Consider the following 22,643-nt stretch of genomic DNA (forward strand, 5'->3'; position numbering starts at 1 on the left):
CACAGAAGAATGGATATGTGTGATAGCTGTGTAGAAATCTAAATTATTAGTCTAATAAGGACTTACTGAAGGCATTCTGTAGCTTTTAATTAACTGCCTTGGAATCTAAGTATCCTCTGGTTAGACATGAAATGTCTTTAACTGTGCTTCTCTTGCTCTGTGGTACCAGGGGATTTAAGTTCTAGTTAAGTTCTCTTTGGCTTTATGTTTATCCATGCTTCATTTGCAGAGTTTTTTCAATTTCTTGCTCAAACCTTGTTCTGCAGGACAACAAATTATTTCTGCCTGATTGCTTTCTATAAAATATTCCTGTTCACATGATTTGACATTTGGAGATTTGCTTTGGTTTATGGAATGACTTCAATGGTAAAGACATTTAATTCCACCTCAGAAAACTTACCTATCCTGAATAAAAAAAATGTGGATCAAAATCCTCCTTCTTGTGATGCAGTCTACTTAAACATGGAGAAGTGTGGATGACTCCCTCACTTGTAGCAGCAAGCTTCTTCACTGTGCAATTCAGAAATGCTAACAAATCTCTGCAATTCTCTGCAATTCTCTTGCAGTTCCCCTACACAGGAAAGCATTTTTACAATCCCAGTATCACATTTTTACCCAAGGTTAAACTTACCACAGTACAATCAAAGCATGATGCATAGCAGTACTGGATAGAGATATGTGTTTCCTGGCTCTGTTCATTTGTCATGAGTCAGGGTTTCAGAAGGTTAATGGCTCTGCTAAGAGCCACAAGGGCAGTGCTGCTGGCTTCAGTGATAGTAACAAGTACTGGTTAAATTAATAGATCTGGCATTTTTAAAGCATAATAATGTAAAATGTTACAATCAAAAAAAGTATAAAGCACACAAATAGTAAATGGGAAAAAGCACTGCAAAGTACTATGATGAGTGAAAACACTACCAGGAAGCCAGTTATGCTCAGGGGATTGTTACTAGCAATGATCTCAGTAAAAGGTGGTGTGTGGCCACTCAGTTGTGCATAGAGTGGAACAGTTTTACTTCCCACTGACCTCCAGCCTCACAAGACTTTAGTTCTCTTCTCCAGTTCCGTAACGTTTGTGGACAGCACCAACATGTGATTAAGGGCTAAATTAACTGGAGGCGTAGTTGCTTGTGCGTAAGCATGTCCAGAAATTATTGTCATCAGGAGTCCAAGCCTGCCTTTAATTTTCCTGTATAGGGATGAAAGACAATTTTTTCAACATTTTGTCCCCTGCTAGTGTCTAACTTTCTTTCTGCTTTGTATTTCCAGTTGTTCTTCTAAGAAAGCCAAGTCTCATCTTTACAGTTTCTTACCGATTTTAAAATGGCTTCCTCGTTACCCAGTGAAGGAATACTTATTAGGAGACATTATCTCAGGAATAAGCACTGGGGTCATGCAGCTTCCTCAAGGTGAGTGTACCTCTAGATTTAATTATCTCTTCTTTGCTTTTTCTGTGTGCTTTTATGGTAGTGTTTGGCATCCTGAAACAGGTGCTCCTGAGAACAGGATGTGTATCTCAGGGCTCTGTGTGGAGATCAGCATGGATTCTGCAGACCAGCCCAGAATGATGATTCCCTTAAAACTGCAAGTCAGTGATATGCACCAAACTCTGAAAGAAGCTCCCTCTCTAATCAGTACCCACAGCTCTCAATGGCAGAACAACTTTTCACACTTCAAGAGAATGTGTAAACTTTTGCTGAATGCACCATATTACTTACTGATTTCATTGTCCTGAAAGTCATGGCAAATTTCCTACAGAGGGTAGCAGTATCTAACAGACATACAGACATTATGTTTCAGAGAGCAACTGGTATGAAGTAACCAAACTAAATTTAACCAGAGAAGAACATGCAAGAATCCAAAGACTAATCACTAAGGCTAGAAGTCACCAGTTTATGCTGGAACCATAATAGTGGGCAGTGAATTGCATGGTGGAAATAAATCAAAAGTATCATCTGTAACAAGACTGAAAACCTGTGGAAATTTCTGTTAAATTACTTGGAAGTGTCACCCTAAGTGGAGCCTGGTCCTGAACCAGGAGCAGGCTCTGGAGGACAAAGAGAAAATCAGTGTTGACTATTCTGTTCAGCTCTTGGTGAATGGACCAGTAGAATCTTTTGTTTAGCCTGACACTTACTATTAGTGGTTTCAGAAGTGTTAGGAGGTTAGAAAGCAACAGCACATCTACAGCAATATCATTATGGGCTGCCCACTGCTCTGGGAATGGCAGCTTCACAACAGCTGCCACAGTCTCAGTAGGCTTTTCCAGGTCTTGGAGTCAAGGAAATTCTTTCATTTCTGCAGAGCCCTGTCCACAGGGTGATGTAATTAAGCATATATAAGTTTACTTCAATGTTGACTTATTTCATATTTGCATCTCACTTGTTCCACTTTAGGTGGAGGCAGGTCTGAAAAATTCATCTATAAATCCAAGATTTTAATAGGTGGTAACCCATTAAAATAACTAAATCCTCAGACTGTGCAGATAATTTTTTTATTTCTGAATCTTCCTGGTTTTGTGTTCCATAATTAAGGTTATTTTTTCTTCCACACATGTAAGCATCAACTTACTTAAACTGATAGCTAATGTGGTTAACTTTCAGTCATATCTGTCATATACTAGATACAAACATTGCCAGTTGTATAAGGAAACATAATTTATGTCATGACCTGAAAGCACACTAAAATATAAGTGGTCAGCAGTGGACTTTATACTTAATTTTGTGGCTCTGTTTTAAAGTAAACACTATTTGTTTGGTGACTGTAAACATGCCCTTAAATTGCTCCTAATCTTTCGCTTTCTTAAAACACAAAAGTTGAACTTTCATTTTTCTGGAATAGATGTAATTATAGCAAGCATGAGTTCAAAGATGCCTGGGAATCATTCCAGGCAGAACAACAATGACCATGGTGTTCAAGCCATGGCCTCCTATCAAGTCAATATCTCTTTATTTCCTTGGCACTGACAGGCTTTAAAAAAGCTAGTACAAATGAAAGGGAATAAAAGGGTATTCAGATCAGGAACTTCACACAGACCCACCCTCCCACTTTTGAACACTGATTTTCTGTTCTGGTTACTTGTACTGTTAAGTTAATCATCATACTAAAGGCCTGGCTGTTATATATAATACAGGGTGTTTGCTGATGTTAGGAGAGGTACCCCTTGGGTCAGAGAACATATGTGGGATGAGTTTCACAAGTACTTAATGAAGTGCTCATTGGAGCAAGAGCATAAATGATACCATCAGTCTAGTTCTCATGGAAATTTGAATTTTTGGTTAGGAGTCAGGCTCAAACAAGGCCCTCTGAGTTACTACAAGAGCATTTGGATGGCACAGAAGATCCCTTTGGTTTACTTTTTTTGTAACCTGATGCTTTGTCTCCCAATTTAAATTAATAGGGAGAGGTGTTTTTGAGTTATCACTGGCTCTTCATGGTGGGTGAACCATTGCTTGTGTTTGGAATTTGCACTGGGCCATTGGACCAGTCTGCCCAACTGTGGCAAAAACACACAGCTTCCTCAGGTGTTACCAGCCTGCACTTGTGAGAGTGCAGAACCAAGCCAAGGCAGGATACAGTGTTTTCTCATTGGGGCACAAGCTGTGTAGAGCTGTTGTTTTGGCTGCAACTGCTTGGGACAGTTATGGGCCATATCACATGGTGCACATCATTTGCTTGTGAGTCTGGTCCCATGACAGCCACACCCTGAGTCACACAGAGGGGGAACACTGTGGGAGATGTTCTTCCCTGGTGTCCCTTAGAGCTGTTTCCCCACAGCTCCACTGGTGTACTTGCCAGCCCCCACTACAGATAGGGATGATGTGGATTGCATTCCACTGCATGGAACTGGACAGGGCTTAATGACAAAAAGGGACTTTGTTTTTGGGAAGAATACCAGACTGTATAAGCTCTGTGACCTTAACAGATTGTCAGAAATTATTCTCTGTTTATTTTACATTTTGAAGCATGTTTTGTGGAAACATAGCCTGTTATGTCATCGCAGCCATTCTGGGGTGAGGGAGGAGGGGAATGTTTAATCAGTTATAGGTTGCCATGAACACCCACCATGTCTGATCAGAAAAGGAGGAGAAGATCAAATCTGTCCCACTGGTTATGGGGGTTTGGGTGTTTCTAACTAAATTCTTCTGCAGATGAAAACAAAAGCAGCAAAAGGCTTTTGGCTATTAAGGGGTTCTTCTACCCACAAAGGCAAAACAGGTGCACAAATGTACACACAAGTACACACACACACACACCTGCAGTGCCTGTAATTAGAGACTTTGGTCTCCTGACTCAACCCATCATGTTTCTAGGCACTGCCCTAGAGTATTATACATTTTAAAGTGTATTCACTGAAAGACTTCCTGTTTTTTAAACGTCACAAGTCTCTAGATTTCCTATTAGGTGAGTTAAATTTTAGTAGGCTTAAATCCCTTTGCTTCAGATGGTTTATTTTTGTTTTTTACTTAACATACATATTTGTGTCTGTTTTCTAGGTTTAGCCTATGCTTTGCTGGCAGCTGTTCCCCCAGTATTTGGCCTATATTCTTCATTTTATCCGGTTTTTCTATATACTTTTTTTGGAACCTCCAAGCACATATCAATAGGTATATCTGTATGGATAACTGAAAGTCTGTCTGTATGTGTGTATGTGTGTTTAATAAAGTTGTAAAAAATAAAATTGGAGAAATAGAAAGTGCAGTTGTTTTCTATAGATTCAAATTTACGTGCGTAGGAGAAACACAAATGTTTGGAACATAACCAGTACTTTTTATTGTTAGTTTATCCATTTTACTTTGGAAGCAATAGAAGAGCATTTTGTATCAGATTAGATCTAGAAATGTGTGCTGTGAACTCCTGAACTACGATTTCATTCCTGCAGTCAACTGTCTGTGTGGCCAGAATGAATCTTTAATTTGCAAAACAGAAACTGAGGTTGAAAAAAATGATGGTGCTTACCTACTGCAGAGGTGTATGTTCACCATCTAATTGGCCTTAATGGTGCTGAGTACTGGAGCAGATTTGGGGACTAAAAAATACATTATTAAGGTAGAAAACTCTTATTTTAGTGTAATTCTACATATCTCAGTAAGAACCACTCCTAAAAAAAAAAACTTGCCAGGATTTTAACCAATTATTTTCCTCTCCCTGTTATTTCAGGCACCTTTGCTGTGGTTAGTATGATGGTTGGTGGCGTTGCTGTGAGAGAAGTGCCTGATGAAATTATTTCTGTGGACTATAATTCTACTAATGTTACAGATGTCCTTGAATATTACAGTGCTAGGGATACCAAGAGGGTGCAGGTAGCTGTGGCTCTTGCCTTTCTTTCAGGACTTATCCAGGTATGTGCTCACAGTTTGGTGTAATGACAAGTTCAGCTTCTGCTGCTGGACTTGCAGGGGTGCTGGGTCATGGTGGATGCCCTGTCACCCGACTTGTGCTTCTGCACTGCTCCAGGTAGAACACAGGCTGCTTCATGGCAGCCACGTAACAGAACTGGGGATGGATACATTGGAGGCAGGACTTTATCTGCCATCTTAGCTGGGCTGGGAAAAAATGGGACCTTCCCCCTTTTCATTTTTTCCTATCCCATCAGAAAAACTTAACTGATGTTCTCTAATCTGTCCATAAATGCATACAAACAATGCATACGTAACATACCCATATCTCACACTGGACCTGCCAGTGGCATGGAAGACTGGGTGCATTGATAGCTGCTTACTGAACTGTGGCTTTAGAAAAGCCAAGTTCAGGTTTGCCTGATCTGGCTTGGGCATTGAGGAAAGGAGAGACGGGGGTGTGTGTGCTATATTCAGGTTATAGTGGGAGTCACATGGTTGACACTTCCCTTTTTCATTAGTTGTGTTTAGGTTTCCTTCGATTTGGATTTGTGGCCATCTATCTAACAGAGCCTCTGGTGCGAGGATTTACCACTGCAGCTGCAGTTCATGTCTTTACTTCCCAATTAAAGTATTTCCTCGGCATCAAGACTAGCCGGTACAGTGGACCCCTCTCAGTTGTATATGTGAGTAACTACATTTACTAAACATGCAAATTCTGTGTTGTCTGAATCTAGTTGTTAAGCCTTTTCCTGTTTTTATGTATTACTTGGCACTGAGTAGAATAAGCTTCAGTATTGAACACTGGGTATGAGATCTTTAGGTGCCATAGCAGTAAATGAATATGTGAAAGTGCAGCTCAAGTGTGACTTGATCAATCTGCAGAGTCTGAGATGGGCAGACTTTAGGATTCTGCTGAATGTAGTTTTGTGATGTGGACAGATACTGTTCACTGAAGGAGGTCTCTTGTGCCTTGGGGGAAAATGTGGTCCTGAAATGCTTTACTGTAGATCAGGCATGTTCTGCAAAGCTAGAAAGTATTACTCTCAGAATCTTTACACTCTTGAGTGGAAGAAAGGGGAAGATCTCATTTGTTTGTGAAAACCTAAGCTTTTGAGTAGATTGCTGGCCCAGCAATAACGAAGCTTTAGGATTTCATCTACACGTAGGCTATAGAAAATGCCTTGTGGGAATCTTTTTGTATGTTTGTGCAGCTATAACAAACCTTTTGGAAACAAGTCTGCATTAATGATTAATTCCAAAATTTGCTGTTCAGTTCACTGATCTGGGAACCAGTCATTCTAATTTCCAAACAAATAGAAGGGAAGGTATAAATTCAAGATGTATACTGCCAGGACATCTTGAATGTATAACATCCTGACAGCTGCTGCAATTTTCCATCTGCTTAAGGAAAAGTATGTTCATCTTCTTTCAAAGACATCTCCAGAGGTTATTTATTTATTTATTTATTTGAATGCAGTGGAAGGAGGAATAATTGGTATGGAGAATCATTTACCCTCTAGCAACTTGTGTATTCCTGCAGGTTTTTTTTTCTAACACCCTTTTAGTAAATGTTTTCAGTTAAAAGTTATTTGGATTAAGGGCCAGTTCAGCAGCATTGCTGGATCACTGTTATTTAACCATATTGTTATGGCAACCTCAGTGGTTCTATTAGCAGCTTTATTGTTTCAGAATAGTTTATGCAGCTCTAAGTAAATGTAACTTGCCAAAAAATATTTGAAGGTATTAGAAGGAGTTTGCATTTATTGCTTTCAGGTAGCTGCCACTGAGGAATATGTGTGAAAATGTTGATGATGAGAGAGACATGGTTTAGTTTAGACTTCTTCCTCCATTAGAGTTTTTTCTCCTAGGTTTTTCCCCCTTTAAGGAACACTGATATTGTAAATGATTCAAGTGCATTTCTCTGCCTGAGATACTCTAGTCTTCTGTGTTTTGTGGGAACAGTGGGTATTTTGGTGAGGCACTTGTTCACAGTGGTTATAAATTTTGAATGAAACCACATCTGAAAAGCAGTGTAACATTTGCTCTTTTGTGGCAAATCTCCATGAAGATTCTATTTTCTTAAGAATAATTATGATGCTTCTGGTATATTACAGAGCATAGCTGCTGTGCTTTCAAAGATAACAACAACCAATATTGCTGCATTGATTGTTGGATTAACATGCATTGTTCTATTGCTGATTGGCAAGGAAATCAATCTCCGCTTTAAGAAGAAGCTCCCAGTTCCTATTCCTATGGAGATCATTGTGGTAAGCCAGTTGGGAGATTCTATGGCTAAATTATATAGCTATTCTAAAGCTGTAGAAACTATCTCATGTTCTATCTTATATTACTGAGCTTGAGAGTACCTTCATTGAACATAATTCATTTGAGCCTTGATACAGTTGAAGGTTTGGATTCTGTTAAAATTAAGAACTGGTATGCCCATATGGAGAGCATAAAGCCACAAAGAAGAATTGAAAAACAGTTTAAACACCCCCAGTCCCCTAAAGCAATGGGTACATATATATGTGTTGTAAAACCCTCTCTATCCAGGAGTTTGGGCACCTGCAAGAGTCTCTGCAAGACATCCCTCTGAGTGGCATTTCCCACTTGCAGTCCAAGAGCTCAGAACCCTCTCCTGAAGGAAGGTGCTTACAGATGCCTGTTCAGAGGTTCTGCAGGGCTTGCTCACTTTCTGAAGTGCAGTAGCAGAAAGAAGAGCAGGACCATCAGGACTTAATACTTCTCCTTCCTTTCTCTGTTTCTGAGACTGATAACTGACTGCAGTACTGATTCTGTTTTGAACAACTGTTCTAAAATGCGTGGATAAAACAGATTATCATAATGCACACAAAGCCTGCAGCTCAGACAATCTTTTGCCTTTAAAAGTGATTTGATTTAAAAATGAGTTCTTGGATTACTACAGCTCTCAAGCAACCTGCACATAATGGATTCAAGAAAGGGAATAATTGAAGCTATGGGCACAATCTAGATAGAAGGAACAAAGAAAAGGGATGCTGGTGAGAGATGAGGGAGGTGGTGTAATAGGGTATTTTTTGATAGGCAATAGCAAAACAATGTTCCTTTCTTCACTATTGCATCAGTTCTCTTTACAGGTAATAGGCTCTGCATGAAAATATGCCATTGTGCACAGGCAGGAGTGTCCTTGCATTTGATTTTTCCAGTATACCAACTTCCCTGACCTTGGCTTAGGCAAAGGGAGTTCAAGTGATTCAGGTCATACCATAGCATGTTCCATTTAACTGTTTACAGAAAAACTTTGTAAAATCAGGATGAGTTGGACATGATGAAGGGAAAATGATGATGCTTCCTCCTTCTTATCTGCTTTTTTAGCCCCTAACTCATGCCAAACTGATTGACAAATACATGTAACCCCTTGTGTGTATTAATCATAGTCAGCTAACCTTTATATCTCTTCGGGTGGCTTTATCTCTTTTTAGATAATGTTTACAAATGTGTTTGTGGATTTTTAGGTCATTATTGGGACAGGAGTTTCAGCTGGAATGAATCTGAGTGAGTCATACAAAGTGGATGTTGTTGGGAATATTCCTCGAGGGTAGGGATGATACATTCTTATTAAGACTGTGCCTTTTCTGTATTGCATATAGCTTTTATTGTATTAATTTATAAATATTAATTTAATCTCCAAGGTTACGTGCACCAGCAGTTCCTGAGATTCAGCTCATCCCAGCACTATTTGTGGATGCAGTAGCAATAGCAATAGTTGGATTTTCAATGGCTGTATCGATGGCCAAGATCTTTGCCCTTAAACATGGTTACACCATCGATGGGAATCAGGTAAAAGTAGTGGGGTTACTTTGTTGAAAATTCTCAGTAGCACCTTTGTTACATCATTAAAGTTGAGTGTGATATTGGCAAAAGTGAGGATTTTTTCAGTAGTGGAATCAGGCCAGATTTTTGACAGCCTACACATTTAAAGGCCAGGAATTAGTTTAAGTTCTTCTTCTGGCTGTGTTTAGATAACCAGTTTCACTTCTAGCTTCATTTTGGGACACCTACTTCTGCTATATTTGGAATTATGTATGAATATTAATTGTTGGGACAGACATTACTCAGCCATACTGTCCTGATGAGCAGCTACATTTTCTTTGCTTTCTGTAATAGAGCAAAGCATAGAGTTCCCATGGGATAAATACAGTACCTTATGTGTCAAAGAACTCATCTAGAGTTTAAAAATTCCAATTATGTTTTATAATTTCTTCTTATTCCCACCCGTTGCAAATGGGCAACTTGTCATTTTCTGCAATTGGCCCTGTCTGTACTTGGCATTCTGAGCATGATTTGAGTGATAAGGACTGTATTTAGGGACTCCCTAAAATGAAAATTTTATGTCCTCCTCACCTACTCTGGCCTTCCTGTACAATTTAGAATCAATATTGCAATTGGATTATTGGTCGATATCATTGTGGTGTCAAGGGAGATAAGAGTTCCTGTGCTGTAACACATCTCCTAGAGCACACATCTGACACAGCACAGATCAGCTGTTCTCCCTTCTCAAAATTACTGTCTTCCTCTGAGAGTAAATGGAATTTACCTACAGAGTTTTACATCTGATTAGATTAATCTCATCCTTCATGTCATTGTGCTCTGTTTCCCAAGGAGAAAAGAGGACAAATCTGTAGCTGCATGAATGCAGTCAGTTCTATTTACATTAAACATAATCATCACTGACCTGAGTTCAGCATCTAGATCTTCTCCTCAGGAGGTGCCAGATGCTACTTCACCTGGGTGTTAAACTGTAGAACTCCTTGTCATAGTAGCAGTGCATGCCAAGTGTTTAAAAGAGTCCAAAACCAGATTGTACAAATGCAAAAGAGAAAAACTCATTGAGAACTATTGGAAATGTATGACTCAGATCACTCAGTTACAAACAGCAAGATGCCAAGTAATCTGGGGAGGCTTCGTTAGAAACAAATCATTTCTTAGTCATCAGAAACACTGTAGTGAGGTAGATGGAGCTCTTACCTCACTCACGGGAGCAGTTCTCATGTGGGCTCTACCTGATGAAGCAGTGGATACTCACTGGTTTTTTCATGTACAGCAATGGATTACCACTCATGGAAACACAGGCAAGGCTGCTCATGGTCTTAAACATGTAGTTTAGGGTGAGAAGCAAAGAATCGTGTTTGCATGAGGAAACATTTTTCATGTATATTCAGGGTTAAAACTCAAATTATCCCCAAGATGAAGAAATGCTTAAAACAAGCAGTGCTGTCATTTATTTTAGTTTTCAGTCTGATTAATTCTTGTAACATTTAGGGATGGGAAATGTCTCCAGCATTTCATCAGAGACTTTGTTTAACAGATGATTCAACATGCATCAGCTTGTGCATGTGTGAGGACTGCAAATATAAGCTACAATTAGGTTGCTTATTCTCTACAATGAAGTTGCTAGAAAGCACTGTAAATAAGATGTGGTTGTTAATATCTATGGATAGCTCCAACTTGGTATACCTGCTAAGTATAACTGCCTTTGGCTTTTTTTTGCTCTATTGTTTAACACAGGAACTTATTGCCTTGGGAATATGCAACTCTGTGGGGTCATTTTTCCAAACCTTTTCAATCACTTGCTCAATGTCTCGGAGTCTTGTCCAGGAAAGCACCGGTGGAAGAACTCAGGTATGTTAAATACCTAAATCTTGAGCCAAACAAAGTTTACTCTTTGGATCTCCACCACTCAGGTCTGAAGCTTATCTAGATGGCTGTATTTCTCTGCCTGGGCCAGAAGAAATAACTGAAGTTTCCCATGTTTCAAATCCAGACTGGGCCAGGATAGAAAGCAGCATGACAGGCAAAATGGGTGAACTAAGTGGAAGGAATCAAAAGTCATTTGAACAACCAACCTTGTTGAAAGCACAAGGGGTTAGTTGATCTGTAATACTTCCCCTTGGGGACACTTCTAAATAATCTCTGCCTTTTTTGTGTTCAGATTGCAGGTACACTCTCTGCAATTATGGTTCTGTTGGTAATTGTGGCTATTGGATACCTTTTTGAACCACTTCCACAGGTAAGGGAGCTTAGCATGTTAGACATTGCATTGACAGTGAACAGAGGCCCATGAGTATTGCTTGAACTTGAGAATGTGGGAGAGTTAACAACAGTTAAGCTTTGATCCAGAAGCTTTTAAATTTTGTATGCTTTTTTGCTGTAAATTAGCCTAGAAATAAATAGTGTTTTGAACGATCCATCATGCTTTTTCTTGTTGTTTTTAGTATTGGATATCCTGGACTCTGTCTTTAGAACATAAGAATACCTTCAAGCAATTCCCCTTTAGAATTGTTTAGGTTGCAAAAGACCTTTAAGAGAATTGCATTCAGCTGTTAGCCCAGCACTGCCAAGCCCACCACTGCATCATGTCCCTAAGTGCCACATCTACTCGCTTTAAATATCTCCAGGGATGGTGACTCAACCACTTCCTGGGTAACCTGTGTCAATGCTTGACAAACAGTTCCATGAAGAAACTTTTCCTCATATCCAATCTAAACCTCCCCTGGCACAACGAAGTGATTTCCTCTCATTCTGTCACTTTTTACTTGGGAAAAGAGTCCAATGTCTACTGCTTCAGGCAGTGTAAGTGTAGCAGCATGAAGTGTAGGAGCATGTGGTTCCTCTTGCTAAGAAAGAGTAAATCAAACTGTACTGAACTGGTTTGCCATTTCTGCAGCTGCAGTAAAAGCAATGTCCACTGACCTACCTGAAAAGCTGTGAGTTTTTAAATAGAACATCTGTTCAGTGGACTTATATCAGTTATAAAGCACACAAATAGTTATTTGTGATACTTTGAAGTTCTCACTTGGCATTGGGTTTATTTTGCTTCTGAAAATTGCATTTGTGTCATGTTCTTAGACAGTGCTAGCTGCAATTGTCATGGTGAACCTGAAGGGAATGTTTAAACAGTTTGGAGATATCATGCACTTCTGGAGAACCAGTAAGATCGAGCTGGTGAGTATTGCACAGCTCAGTGCATATAATTTACTATATTAAATTTGTTGCTATCCCCAGAACAGTGTAGAAACTTATCAAGGAATTACAAATTAGTGTTGTACTGCAGATGAACATAAGACAGGGAGCTGTAAGCACCCTGGGAGAGTGATCTGTGGGAGACAAGAATATTTTTGTTGTTGTTCAACAGTCTTGTAACTCAGGTCAGTAGTAGTTTGGTTGTAGTAAAAGCGAAGCTCTGGCAGTGTTTCTGTAGAACTGCACTGAAGGCTGTGGGAATGTCTGAAGAATTTGAAAACAGAGTAACAAAGAAAACCACTTGAAGGTATTTGCCATCTTTTAAGACAAACCAAAAAGCTGGCTGGAGTGGGTCAGAACTAAGAGTTTATTGGCAGGAACATTTTGGTGGTATTTCTTTCCTGGATGAACTGGCTGATGGAACTGAGTTAGCGCTACTTGCAGGTCTTGAATATTTTTTTTTTTATCCTAAGCTGTTTGGAGTGTGATGATGGTAGAACACGACTTAAGGCATGAATTAATATGTGAGAGTTTGTCAGATGTTAAGAGTGCCATGAGCTTTTATGCCCTTCTGAAAGGTTAAGGCAATTCCCATCTGCCATTATGATGGATTACATTAGAGCCTATTCATGATCAGAAGTGATACACAGGTTTTGAAGTTGGGTTATGCTGTTGTTTTTGTTGTTAACAGGAAAAGATGCATAATAATTCAGACCTTTTCTTTGTTTTAGGCCATCTGGGTGGTAGCTTTTGTGGCTTCTCTTTTCCTGGGACTAGACTATGGTTTGCTTACTGCAGTAACATTTGCAATGATAACCGTTATTTACAGAACACAAAGGTCAGATTTCTTCTTTATCAAAATTAGTGTTTGGTGATCTATGTGGTTTTGTTTGTTTAAGGGGTGCAAATAAACAGAAGTCCATTCCACCCTTTTCAACTGCATGCTGTATAAAATTTGTTTCCTAAGATAGGTCATGCCCTTTAGCTCTGATTTAGGGTTAATGGGTTTTTTTTCTGAGAAAAATTTTAGAGGGCATGAACTTCCTCTGTCAGTAATAAACAGAAGTTTTTTCATTTCTCATAGTGGTTAATCTTGTTTATTTGTTTTAATGCTTAGAGTTTAGAACTTTAAATCTTCTTGTTGCCAGTTTCAGTACATGATTACATTTTGTGTGCACTAATTATCACAGACAAGCTGAAGCTGTGTCGCGTTATCACGAGGTGAATGCTTAGGTATTTTAAAAGAAAGTTCTGATTTGTAAAATACTGTAGCTGCTCTTCCAGTTTTCAAGTAACTTCTCCCCATTCAAAGTGACAGAGTTCTTATTGTGAAGCTTTCCATGTCTACAGTGAAATGATTTCTTGCATGTGTGGATAGGACTGCCATGTGAGGCTTCTGGGCTCAAGGTCTGAGACATGCAGGTGGAAACTGTGTAAAAGTCTTGGTTTCATTGCATTGGAATGAAAGCAAATTGTGAGATTTCCACTCTGCACAAATAAGAGTATTTTTCTGCCATCTCTATACAGTTTTATTCTTGCAAACAGAACAGTTTTGTACTTGGCTGTCACAGTTCTTGTGAGTTGGGAATATTCATCTGCTTAGGCACTGTCCTGGGAGCAGAGTGGCTCTTTGAAATCGCAGCATGTTTTCTGCCAGGATGAGTTTGCATATTTGCTAGACAGGCAATGGAGTTGCCCCAGTTGGTGCTGCAGAGAATTTGCCCTGTACTTTTGCATGCTTTGACTCATGTTTTTCAGAAAGACATTTCAGTGCTAAGCTTATGAATTGTTTTTTCACTGACAGAAACAAACTTTCTTTTTATTGTGTTCTGCCATAAACTGCTCGCTTCATTTAACCATGTTTAGATAATCCTGTACCAGAGTTTAGATAATCCTGTACCAGACAGGCCCTGCTGAATGACTGTTTAAAATAAGTTTCAGTCTGTGTTGAACACTCACTTTTCCACTTTATAAGTGATAATACAGAAATATTTGTTTCCTTTCTCTCTAGCCCTCAATACAGAATCCTCGGTCAGATTCCTAACACTGACATCTACTGTGATGTGGAAGAGTATGAAGAGGTAGGAACGTGTTCTTCTGCATTGAGGAGTTTCATACAGTGGAGCAAAGACAGCTGTGGCAATTTGCTGCTTTGCCCTACCACACTCTACATGCAGTGCTGTCTGCTGTGCATTCACCTGTGTTGAAAAGAAAGAAATAAGTTTGGGTTTAGTAGTAGAAGCTACTTTGTTCAAAATGCAAGCTCTTTGTACTGCATGTACATTTCACCAGGAGCTGATCAAAAGTAGCTTTTATCTTGGTTCCGTTGTCCTAGTTTGTACAAAATGCTAAAGTGTTTAGGCCACAGGCCACCTTTTTTACTTGTGTGGCAGTATTGCATGGAGTCCATGGAACCCAGGATCCAAACTTTGTTCTTCAGAATTGCACAAACTATTCAAAACAGCATCCTACCCATCCCCTGCTCGTGAAATATACATTATTAATGGCACAATTGCTCACCATGCGCTTAGCTTCTCATAAATGCCTTTTTTTTCAACCAAAAGGTGATGAAAGTATTATATTTTGTCAGTGCAGTGGATATAAACATGCTGTATTTATTCTCAAACAGCAGCTACAATTTTCTGCACTCTCTGCCATGTTCTCAGAGATGCTGCTATGAAAGCTACATCCCTCTTTACTGAAGAACCAGTCTGCAAAAACCTATGGAAAAAGATGCTGTAGTTCTGCTTTAAATATGATGCAAAGCAGGAGTATAGGTACACACATTTATATCTGTATGCAAAGGAGAGGAGACTCCACTTTGTTACACTGAATGCAGTCAGCATTTCCTCCTGGGTAAAGATGGGATTGGCAGCATATGGCAGGCTGGGTCTCTGCTTCTGGCCAGCTCATTTGCATGGGAAATGTCACAGTTCAGCCTGTTTAGAGATGACTGCATGTAAGGTACGGGAGAGAAGTGAATATCAAGACCTGTCTGAAGGTCTGGATAAAACCAACAATTTGAAAGGTTGGTTTTTTTGGTACCTGGGGAGTCAAGAAAGAAAAAGAGAGGAGGGAAGTTAAGTCATGCCTGTAGAAAGGGAGGCTAAAAGGAAGCAATTCTAGGTCTGCATGATCTCCTAATGGTAATACCAGCTGCAAATAGCAACATCAGAAAACTGCAAATATTTAGCTCTTTTTCATGGCTGTACATTTTGTTGTAATAAAGAAGGAGAGATGTTACCAGGCATTGATAGTGTGCAGTATTACACTGGGAAAGGGGGAGGTTCTGATCTTCTGGTTGCATTTGCTCACAACTGTGCCAACCTTCTTTATTTGTCATGTGCTGAGAGCCGTCCAAGCTTGGCTGTTGCACTGCTGCATGTTTGTGTGTCCTGTGATCACCCAGGGGCTTTTACTCTGTTTAACGGTGCACATCCAATATTTTCCTTAGGTTAAAGAATATCCTGGAATCAAAATATTTCAAGCTAATACATCACTTTATTTTGCTAATAGTGAGTCGTATACAAGTGCACTGAAGAAAAAGGTGAGTAAAGTAAATTCTATGTCTGTGTCCTGAAAATTCAAACTGGTTTCTGAAATGTGCTCATCTTTCAGCTCCTTTAGTGTAGCCCCTAGCACAGTGTTTCTTAGCCTGTGACCCCTGGTGATCTGTAAAATATGAGAAGGTGACACTCCAGCCAGCTACAGATTATCTTAGAAAGCAACAACATGGTGGGAGGGAATAAACAGGCAAGTGTAGCTTCATTCTGCCTGCTCGTTAGTGGAAAGTGGTGGCTGCAGAGCACAAACCGGTTGAACTTTTTTTTTCAGCAGGAAACTATTTGCTGAAGAGAAAACAAAATGGGAATGAAAGTTTCCTTGTTGGGTAGCTAACTTTACTGGAGTGTAAGACTGTGGAATATTGTGGGCATTTAGTGCCTCTCAAGGCAGCAGATCACCTGCACACAGGGTGTGCCTCACTGCCTGTTTCACTGGGTGGCAGTGGCAGCAGCAGAACCGCCTAAATGGTGACAATTGCACCTGTACTAACTTCTGAAACATTTTTCTGTAGCTCCCATGACGAGTCTTATACAGAACAGGTGGGTGGTACTTGCCCTCACAAAGTGAGAGATATTAGTGATTATTGCCCAAATGCACTTCTTTCCCCTTTGCTCTCTGCACTCCAATCAGCATTTGGTTGAAACACAACACTCTGATTTTAAGAAAACAATGAGATGCATCTCTCCCTCATCTTATTAACACAGTGCTTGCCAAGATGATTCCTTCTTTATACTGTTCTCACTCCCACCAAGGGAAGCTGGAAAATGCAGGCTCCTTGTTTAAATTTATGGCAGTGATTAATTCAGTGCAAATTGATAATCCAGTGCCATCCTAACAAGCTGAATCTGCTCTGATCATGCTTTCTTCTCCTCATAGACTGGAGTGGACCCTGGTGCCTTATTAGCAGCGAGGAGAAAAGCCCAGAAGCGCCATGCCAGGGAGATAAAGGCAGCAAATGAACACAGAAAGAAAGCTGTGCTGAAACTCGTGAACTCTTCGGTAAATATTTACCTCTGCTTTATCAGGCTGCTTTCAGGTGTTACCATTCTTGTGTTTTATACAAGGTGCAGAGTGCTGCTTGGGGAGCAGGGCTTAGGCAGCAAGTGCTGTGCAGTGGGGACAGGTGACTGAAGGAACAGTGTAAGGATCAGAGGCTCACTGCTAGATTGGATAATTCTGTTATACCTTGACTGCATTCAGGTAGCACAGAGTGGCACAGAAACTCTCCACCCTGTCATGTTATCTCAGCATTGGTGTTGGCAGAAATCAAAGAGACTCTGCCCCTCTCCACACACTTGGAATAATCATGTAGAAATAAGATATAATAAAATAATTCGAATTAGCAGCCCTTGTGGTAAGAAGGTGGCATCCCCTCTGCTAATTCTGATGGCCAAGTGGGGCAGATACACTGAGAAGGGTTATTTAGGACACGCTTGTGCTTTTATGCATGTTTAAACTCACCCCTGTGTTGGGAGCTGGTGTATGATTTTACCATGGGAAACCTAAAAAAGGCCTAACTTGAGAGCCTGATTGCTGTTGCTTATTTTGAATCATAGGCCTTGATGGGATTAGCAGGGATAAGGCAAGGAAACGGAGTAAAAATGTGTCAGTAAAAATGAACAGGTGTCATTGTTTGCAGGAAATGGGTAATTCAGTCCTGAGATACCAGCTTTAAGCTGCTTGTGTGTGACTGTAGAAAGGCTGGGCAATAAGAGAACAAACCTTGATATACACAAGATATGGAAGTATGTGTGCTTGTCAAGCCAGTTTCTGTAGTAACCACGAGCTGTACACCTTTTAAAGGCTTAAAGAACACATGAGTAAGGGGAGGAAAGGGATTTATGTTGAAAAAGCACTGACTGCCTCTAAGCTGTATTTATCTTCTCTCCCAGACTAACGATGTAGAAGCAAGTGTAAAACATGAGATAGCAAGTGATGACTTACCTGTGAATGGAAAATTTGCAGATTCTAGTGTACAAGACATACCTCCTGATGAGCATGAATATTTTGTCGAGCCCAAAACAAATATTCACTCTTTAATTCTGGATTTCACCCCAGTGAACTTTGTGGATTCAGTTGGAGCAAAAACACTAAAATCGGTAAGTAGGGATTTTTTCCCCAGAAAAACCCATAGAAAGCTTTTCAGATACCTAATAAGGAAGCTGTCAGCATGAGACATAACTGCCTGCTCAAATACAATCCAATATCTCACCTCATCACTGGTTTAATTCTGTAAGTTTTAGCTGAATGCTGGGGAATGTGGACTCTGCAGCTTTCACAGTATATGGCTTCCAGAACTGTAGTGTGCATGATGATGTATTATCTGCATTTAACTTCAGCTTAACTCTGTTGTAGATTATAAAAGAATACAAAGAAGTTGGTGTCTGTGTCTGCATTGCCAGCTGTAGTGGTGAGTTGAGATTTTTTTTCTTTTTTTGTGTTCTTTACGGGAGAGATTGTGTTTTATCTCTTTCTCTCTGCTCCCAAATTTCCTGCTGCCAGTAGTGCCTCAGGAGTATCAGCACTTCACGTAAAATTGGATTTGAGAAAAAGCAAGCCCATATGCATTAGAGCTTTAACTTTAGTGGAAGTAGAGCACTGATGTAATGATCTTTGTGAGGACTGGATCCTGCTCCCATTTCCTCCAGCTGGCAAGTTGTGAATGCCACACTGAACTTTGTATCTTGAAATTGTTGAGGTAATGTAGTAAGGAGAAAAGCCTGAAATGTTCCAATATCTGGTATTTGGGATTGTAGCATCTTCTGCCAAGAACAGGCCTCTGTCTATGTCTGCATAAGAGAATTACCTGTTTCGACTAGAAGTAGCATGTGATCCACCTGGCTATTTCAAATTTTTTAGTAACAACAAGAGAACAAGCTGTCATCTTTTTCCTGGCATGCCATTGTCTTCCATCTTTGTAATTAAGTGTATGCACTGATGCCATGTTTGGGTTTTGTTTTATAGGCCCTGTTATGAATGAGCTGACAAGACTGAATTTTTTTGATAAAAGTGTAACAAGAGAGTTGCTGTTTCATAGTATTCATGATGCTGTCCTTGCTTGCCAAGTGAAAGATGGGTGTGCTGCACAGGCTGACTCCAACCTTTGAAGAGTGGCATCGAGCAGAATGGGAGCCAGATTTGTGCTGATGGAGACTCTTTCTGAATATTTAATTTGCACAGTTTGAAGAGAGCCTGAGGCTGTTTGTATCTATGGGTATAGGGTGGTGCTTACTTTTTGTAGGAAGAGTGGATAAGGAAATGTAAGCCTTCATGCTCTTGAATTTTTTCCTTTGATCAGGGTATAGCCTTCCAATAATACACAAGCACAAAATTATGCAGGAAAAGAAAGTTCAGTGTATTCTGCTGCAATCAGAATCTGGTGGACAAGGTGACATTCCTGTTCATGTTGAGAAAATGGGCACTTTAACTCACTACGAGTGGGATCTTGCAGGAGGTTAACTGTTCTGCAAGTGCAATACACTGTACCAGTGTCTTTAAAGAACTTTCTTAGATGACTTTTAAAGCCTGATGTCAACATTTATAATAATCTGATAGCTGGATTAATGAATTCACACTGGTGGCATTTAGCTGCTGCTGTTTTTAAACCTGGATGGTACAGTTACCTTTTAAAAAATATCTAACCTGTCTCAGCTGTACTCACTTCTTCATTTTTGCTCTAAGTGAACTTCAAGTCAGAAACTCATTGTTTAATTACTACATTATCAGTATGGTACTTGCACTGCCAAAACCCAGTTAGGCTTTCTAGAAAAGAACTCAGATGATTTTAAGCTAAACTTAATTTAGCTTTAAAGTTTGCAGACAAAACTGGTTTAAGACAGGAGTGAAGCCTATTTATATTAAGAACTGATGCCCTATATGCAGTCTCTTAAGTTGGAATGAAAATTTAAGCAAGGTCTAAAGTCTCAGTGGTCAAAAAAAAAAAAAAGGTACTTTTCTGTTGCCCATCTTCCTCCCAGTAGTGCTGCTTCTCCCTCAGCTTTTAAGTGCTTTGAGAAACAGGGTTCAGTAGAACTCAAAAATGGTTCATGTTTGCGTTTTTTAAAAGAAACAGTAGCATGGGGTTTCTTTTTCTGTTGTCAGCCTGGCCACTGTGGTACTGCCTCACTTCAGGTGTGAGATGAAAACCATGGAAATGGAAGTCATGCAAAAGAAATCTTCAGTGCCCCTGTTTCCCTCACAATAATCACTGTGAAGCTCAGCAGAAGCAGGAACCTAAAAGTCTTTCTCTGCAGATTATTTTGACAGCACAAGACATCAGTGACATTTCATTCAGCACCCTCAACTCACAGGTCCTGTGCCTAAGGAATTCAGACACCTTCCTCACCTCTGATCACAGAATGTAATACTCTTACTTTATTTCAGGCTCTGATGCAATTAGGGCTTGCTTCAGGTAAACTGTTTCCCAAGAACCAGGGAAGTCAGGAAAGATGCTTTAATTCCTCAGACTCCCCTGCCCATAGGGATGGGAAGCTTTCTGCATCAGAAATTGCTGCTTAGCTGGCTTTCAAAGGATGAAGTGCATGCATGTTAAGACATTGTGTGTGCTTATTTAAACAACTTTTGGTACATTTTATAATGTTAACTAGTTCAACAAGCCTTTGTATCTACATACAGTATATTTTTCTACTTTCAGCTTGTCGCAGCTTCAGTTTTTAACTCTGTAGTCTCTTCAGTTCACGTCGAAATCCTGTCAACTTCCAAAATAAAGTGATGTCACTTGTGAAAATTTTCCACTTTGTCTTGGTGAGACTCTGTATGAGGGACAAGCTGAGGGCCCCAGATACAAGTGTCTGATGCCAAGGGATGGGCCAGGAAAGGTTTCCAGCTCCAGGCGGGTCTTGCCTCTGGGCTGGTTCCTGCTCCTCACTTCTGGCACCCCCACAAAGCCCTCTCCATGCCAGGCCTCACAGGGATAGAACTAAAGCTGGATCTCCCATCCTGGTAATAACAGCTGCATTTCTGGGGAGTTGCTGAACCTGGACTGAGAACCTTTGCCCAACAAAGTCCCACATCCCAGACCATGCAGAACAAGTGCTCTTGCAACCCCCAGCAGTGCTGGTAACTCATCCTGTAGAACAAAATCTGGCAGCTTTTGCTCATCTGTTCCTCTGCTTTGCTGGCACCAGCTGAAGCACTGCTTCCTCCTGGCAGCCTGAGCCAGCCCCTGAAAAGGGAACCCACTTCCTCTTCCCTGCACTGACTAACAGACTTCTTAGTGTTAAATCCTACCTTAGGCTTGTTGGTGTGAGAATAAACCACCCTGGGTCCTTTAACCTTGTAACAGGGCTCCAGTTTGTCTGCAGGGACAGGGGAGGGCCTCCCCCCTCACTGCTGAAGCCCCGCCACAGCAGCTGGCAGTGGATGGCCTAAGTCTGGGTCCGTACCTTGTAATAATCAGGGTCACACTCCTCTCCCCTCCTTTTTTTGCAAGAGTACTGATGATAATTCAGGATACCAGGTAAGATCCAAACTCTTTCTACATACTTCACTTAATCCTTCTCAAGTAGAAGCTACACTTGATTTGAAGTGCTGCTCCTGATAAATAGAGATGCTGTCAGTGCTGCTTTCTGAAAATGAGAACATTCTGTCCCACCAATAAAGTGGCATCCCTCCCTAAAACGTTCTTCCTGAAATGACACACAAGTGTTGAGATTGCCCAAGTTTCCATATCAAGATACTGACACCAACCAGAACCCTAACCCAGTCCATGGTCTGGGTACTCTCTCTCCATATTGCATGCACTTCCTCTTTAAAAAAAAAGTAAAGTGGCTTCATAATTTGAGCTTGATAAATTGATGGGTCTCGTTTTGATACAACTGACAATAAAACTTCTCTCACTTCCAAGACAAAGCATTTCCCAAAAGTAATTTTTCCCCTCAAGTATTTCTTCCACCTCTTCCCCTCAAGCCACTTTAAAGAAACACTTGAAAAAAGGAAAATGAAAGGCTGTTGCTTTTTGTTGACCACACCCAGCTCTACCGGAACAATGTCAGATGAACGAGGATTAACCTTTCAGTGCTGCTTGTGGCCAACATCTCCCAGCCACTGCCCAGCTATGGAGCACCAGGACCCTGTCAGGGTCATCCTGTGTGTGCAGCAGCATCTCAGACAAGTCATACAACATATCAAAGTGCTCACTGCTAGACTGGTGTCAAACTCTTCATAGCAGGATCAGAGAAAAGGAATCTTCCTTCCCTTAGCACTAAGAAAGTACACCTCCCTCCTCCTTGACCATTTACTATTTTTTAAAACACAACAAAGAATCTCAGCAAAAGGGATAAAAAAACCACCAAAGATAAAATAAACAACTTGTGATGGTACCAGAGTGTTCACCAAGGGAGGGAAAAAATGTCGTTTCATGTCTTCCCTGAGATGGGCAATGACTCAGACCACGACACATGCCTTCCAGTGGCAGCTCCCATTTTCTTGGGATACACCTACACCTCGGTGCCAAGCATCACACAAGCCTTTCTTAGTACCCTCAGAAACACTGGAGTCACTTAGGGGTCTTCCCACACCGCTATGGCTTGGATTTCAAGTTCTGGAGTGTAGATGGTGACCAGAGATCTAAACTTGGGATGTCTAACATTGCCCAGGTATCTGATTTAAAATTACCTGTGGTTTAGGGTGTGCTACTGTAACCTCACTGAGATCTCTTCCCTACAGGAGCAACACTCTGCTGGTGTAGAACACTCACAATGAACACACACTTAC

At 40.4% G+C, this 22,643-nt stretch overlaps 1 protein-coding gene across 1 annotated transcript in view; it reads left to right on the forward strand.

Moving 5' to 3' along the window:
• Positions 1–20,616, forward strand: part of SLC26A5 (solute carrier family 26 member 5) — a 32,426-nt gene extending 11,810 nt beyond the window's left edge. Inside the window, exons 4-20 of the mRNA XM_082279823.1 lie at positions 1,270–1,409; positions 4,497–4,607; positions 5,161–5,342; positions 5,861–6,025; positions 7,457–7,609; positions 8,837–8,919; positions 9,014–9,161; positions 10,890–11,003; positions 11,314–11,391; positions 12,231–12,326; positions 13,076–13,182; positions 14,356–14,425; positions 15,799–15,891; positions 16,785–16,907; positions 17,801–18,007; positions 18,264–18,318; positions 18,873–20,616. Coding sequence (XP_082135949.1) covers positions 1,270–1,409; positions 4,497–4,607; positions 5,161–5,342; positions 5,861–6,025; positions 7,457–7,609; positions 8,837–8,919; positions 9,014–9,161; positions 10,890–11,003; positions 11,314–11,391; positions 12,231–12,326; positions 13,076–13,182; positions 14,356–14,425; positions 15,799–15,891; positions 16,785–16,907; positions 17,801–18,007; positions 18,264–18,318; positions 18,873–19,015 — 2,068 coding nt within the window. The 3' untranslated portion in view covers positions 19,016–20,616. The remainder of the gene's footprint in view (positions 1–1,269; positions 1,410–4,496; positions 4,608–5,160; positions 5,343–5,860; positions 6,026–7,456; positions 7,610–8,836; positions 8,920–9,013; positions 9,162–10,889; positions 11,004–11,313; positions 11,392–12,230; positions 12,327–13,075; positions 13,183–14,355; positions 14,426–15,798; positions 15,892–16,784; positions 16,908–17,800; positions 18,008–18,263; positions 18,319–18,872) is intronic.
• Positions 20,617–22,643: the final 2,027 nt, after the last annotated feature.

The sequence above is a fragment of the Coloeus monedula genome, assembly GCF_965178545.1.
Source record: "Coloeus monedula genome assembly, chromosome: 4".
Classification (NCBI taxonomy): domain Eukaryota; kingdom Metazoa; phylum Chordata; class Aves; order Passeriformes; family Corvidae; genus Coloeus; species Coloeus monedula.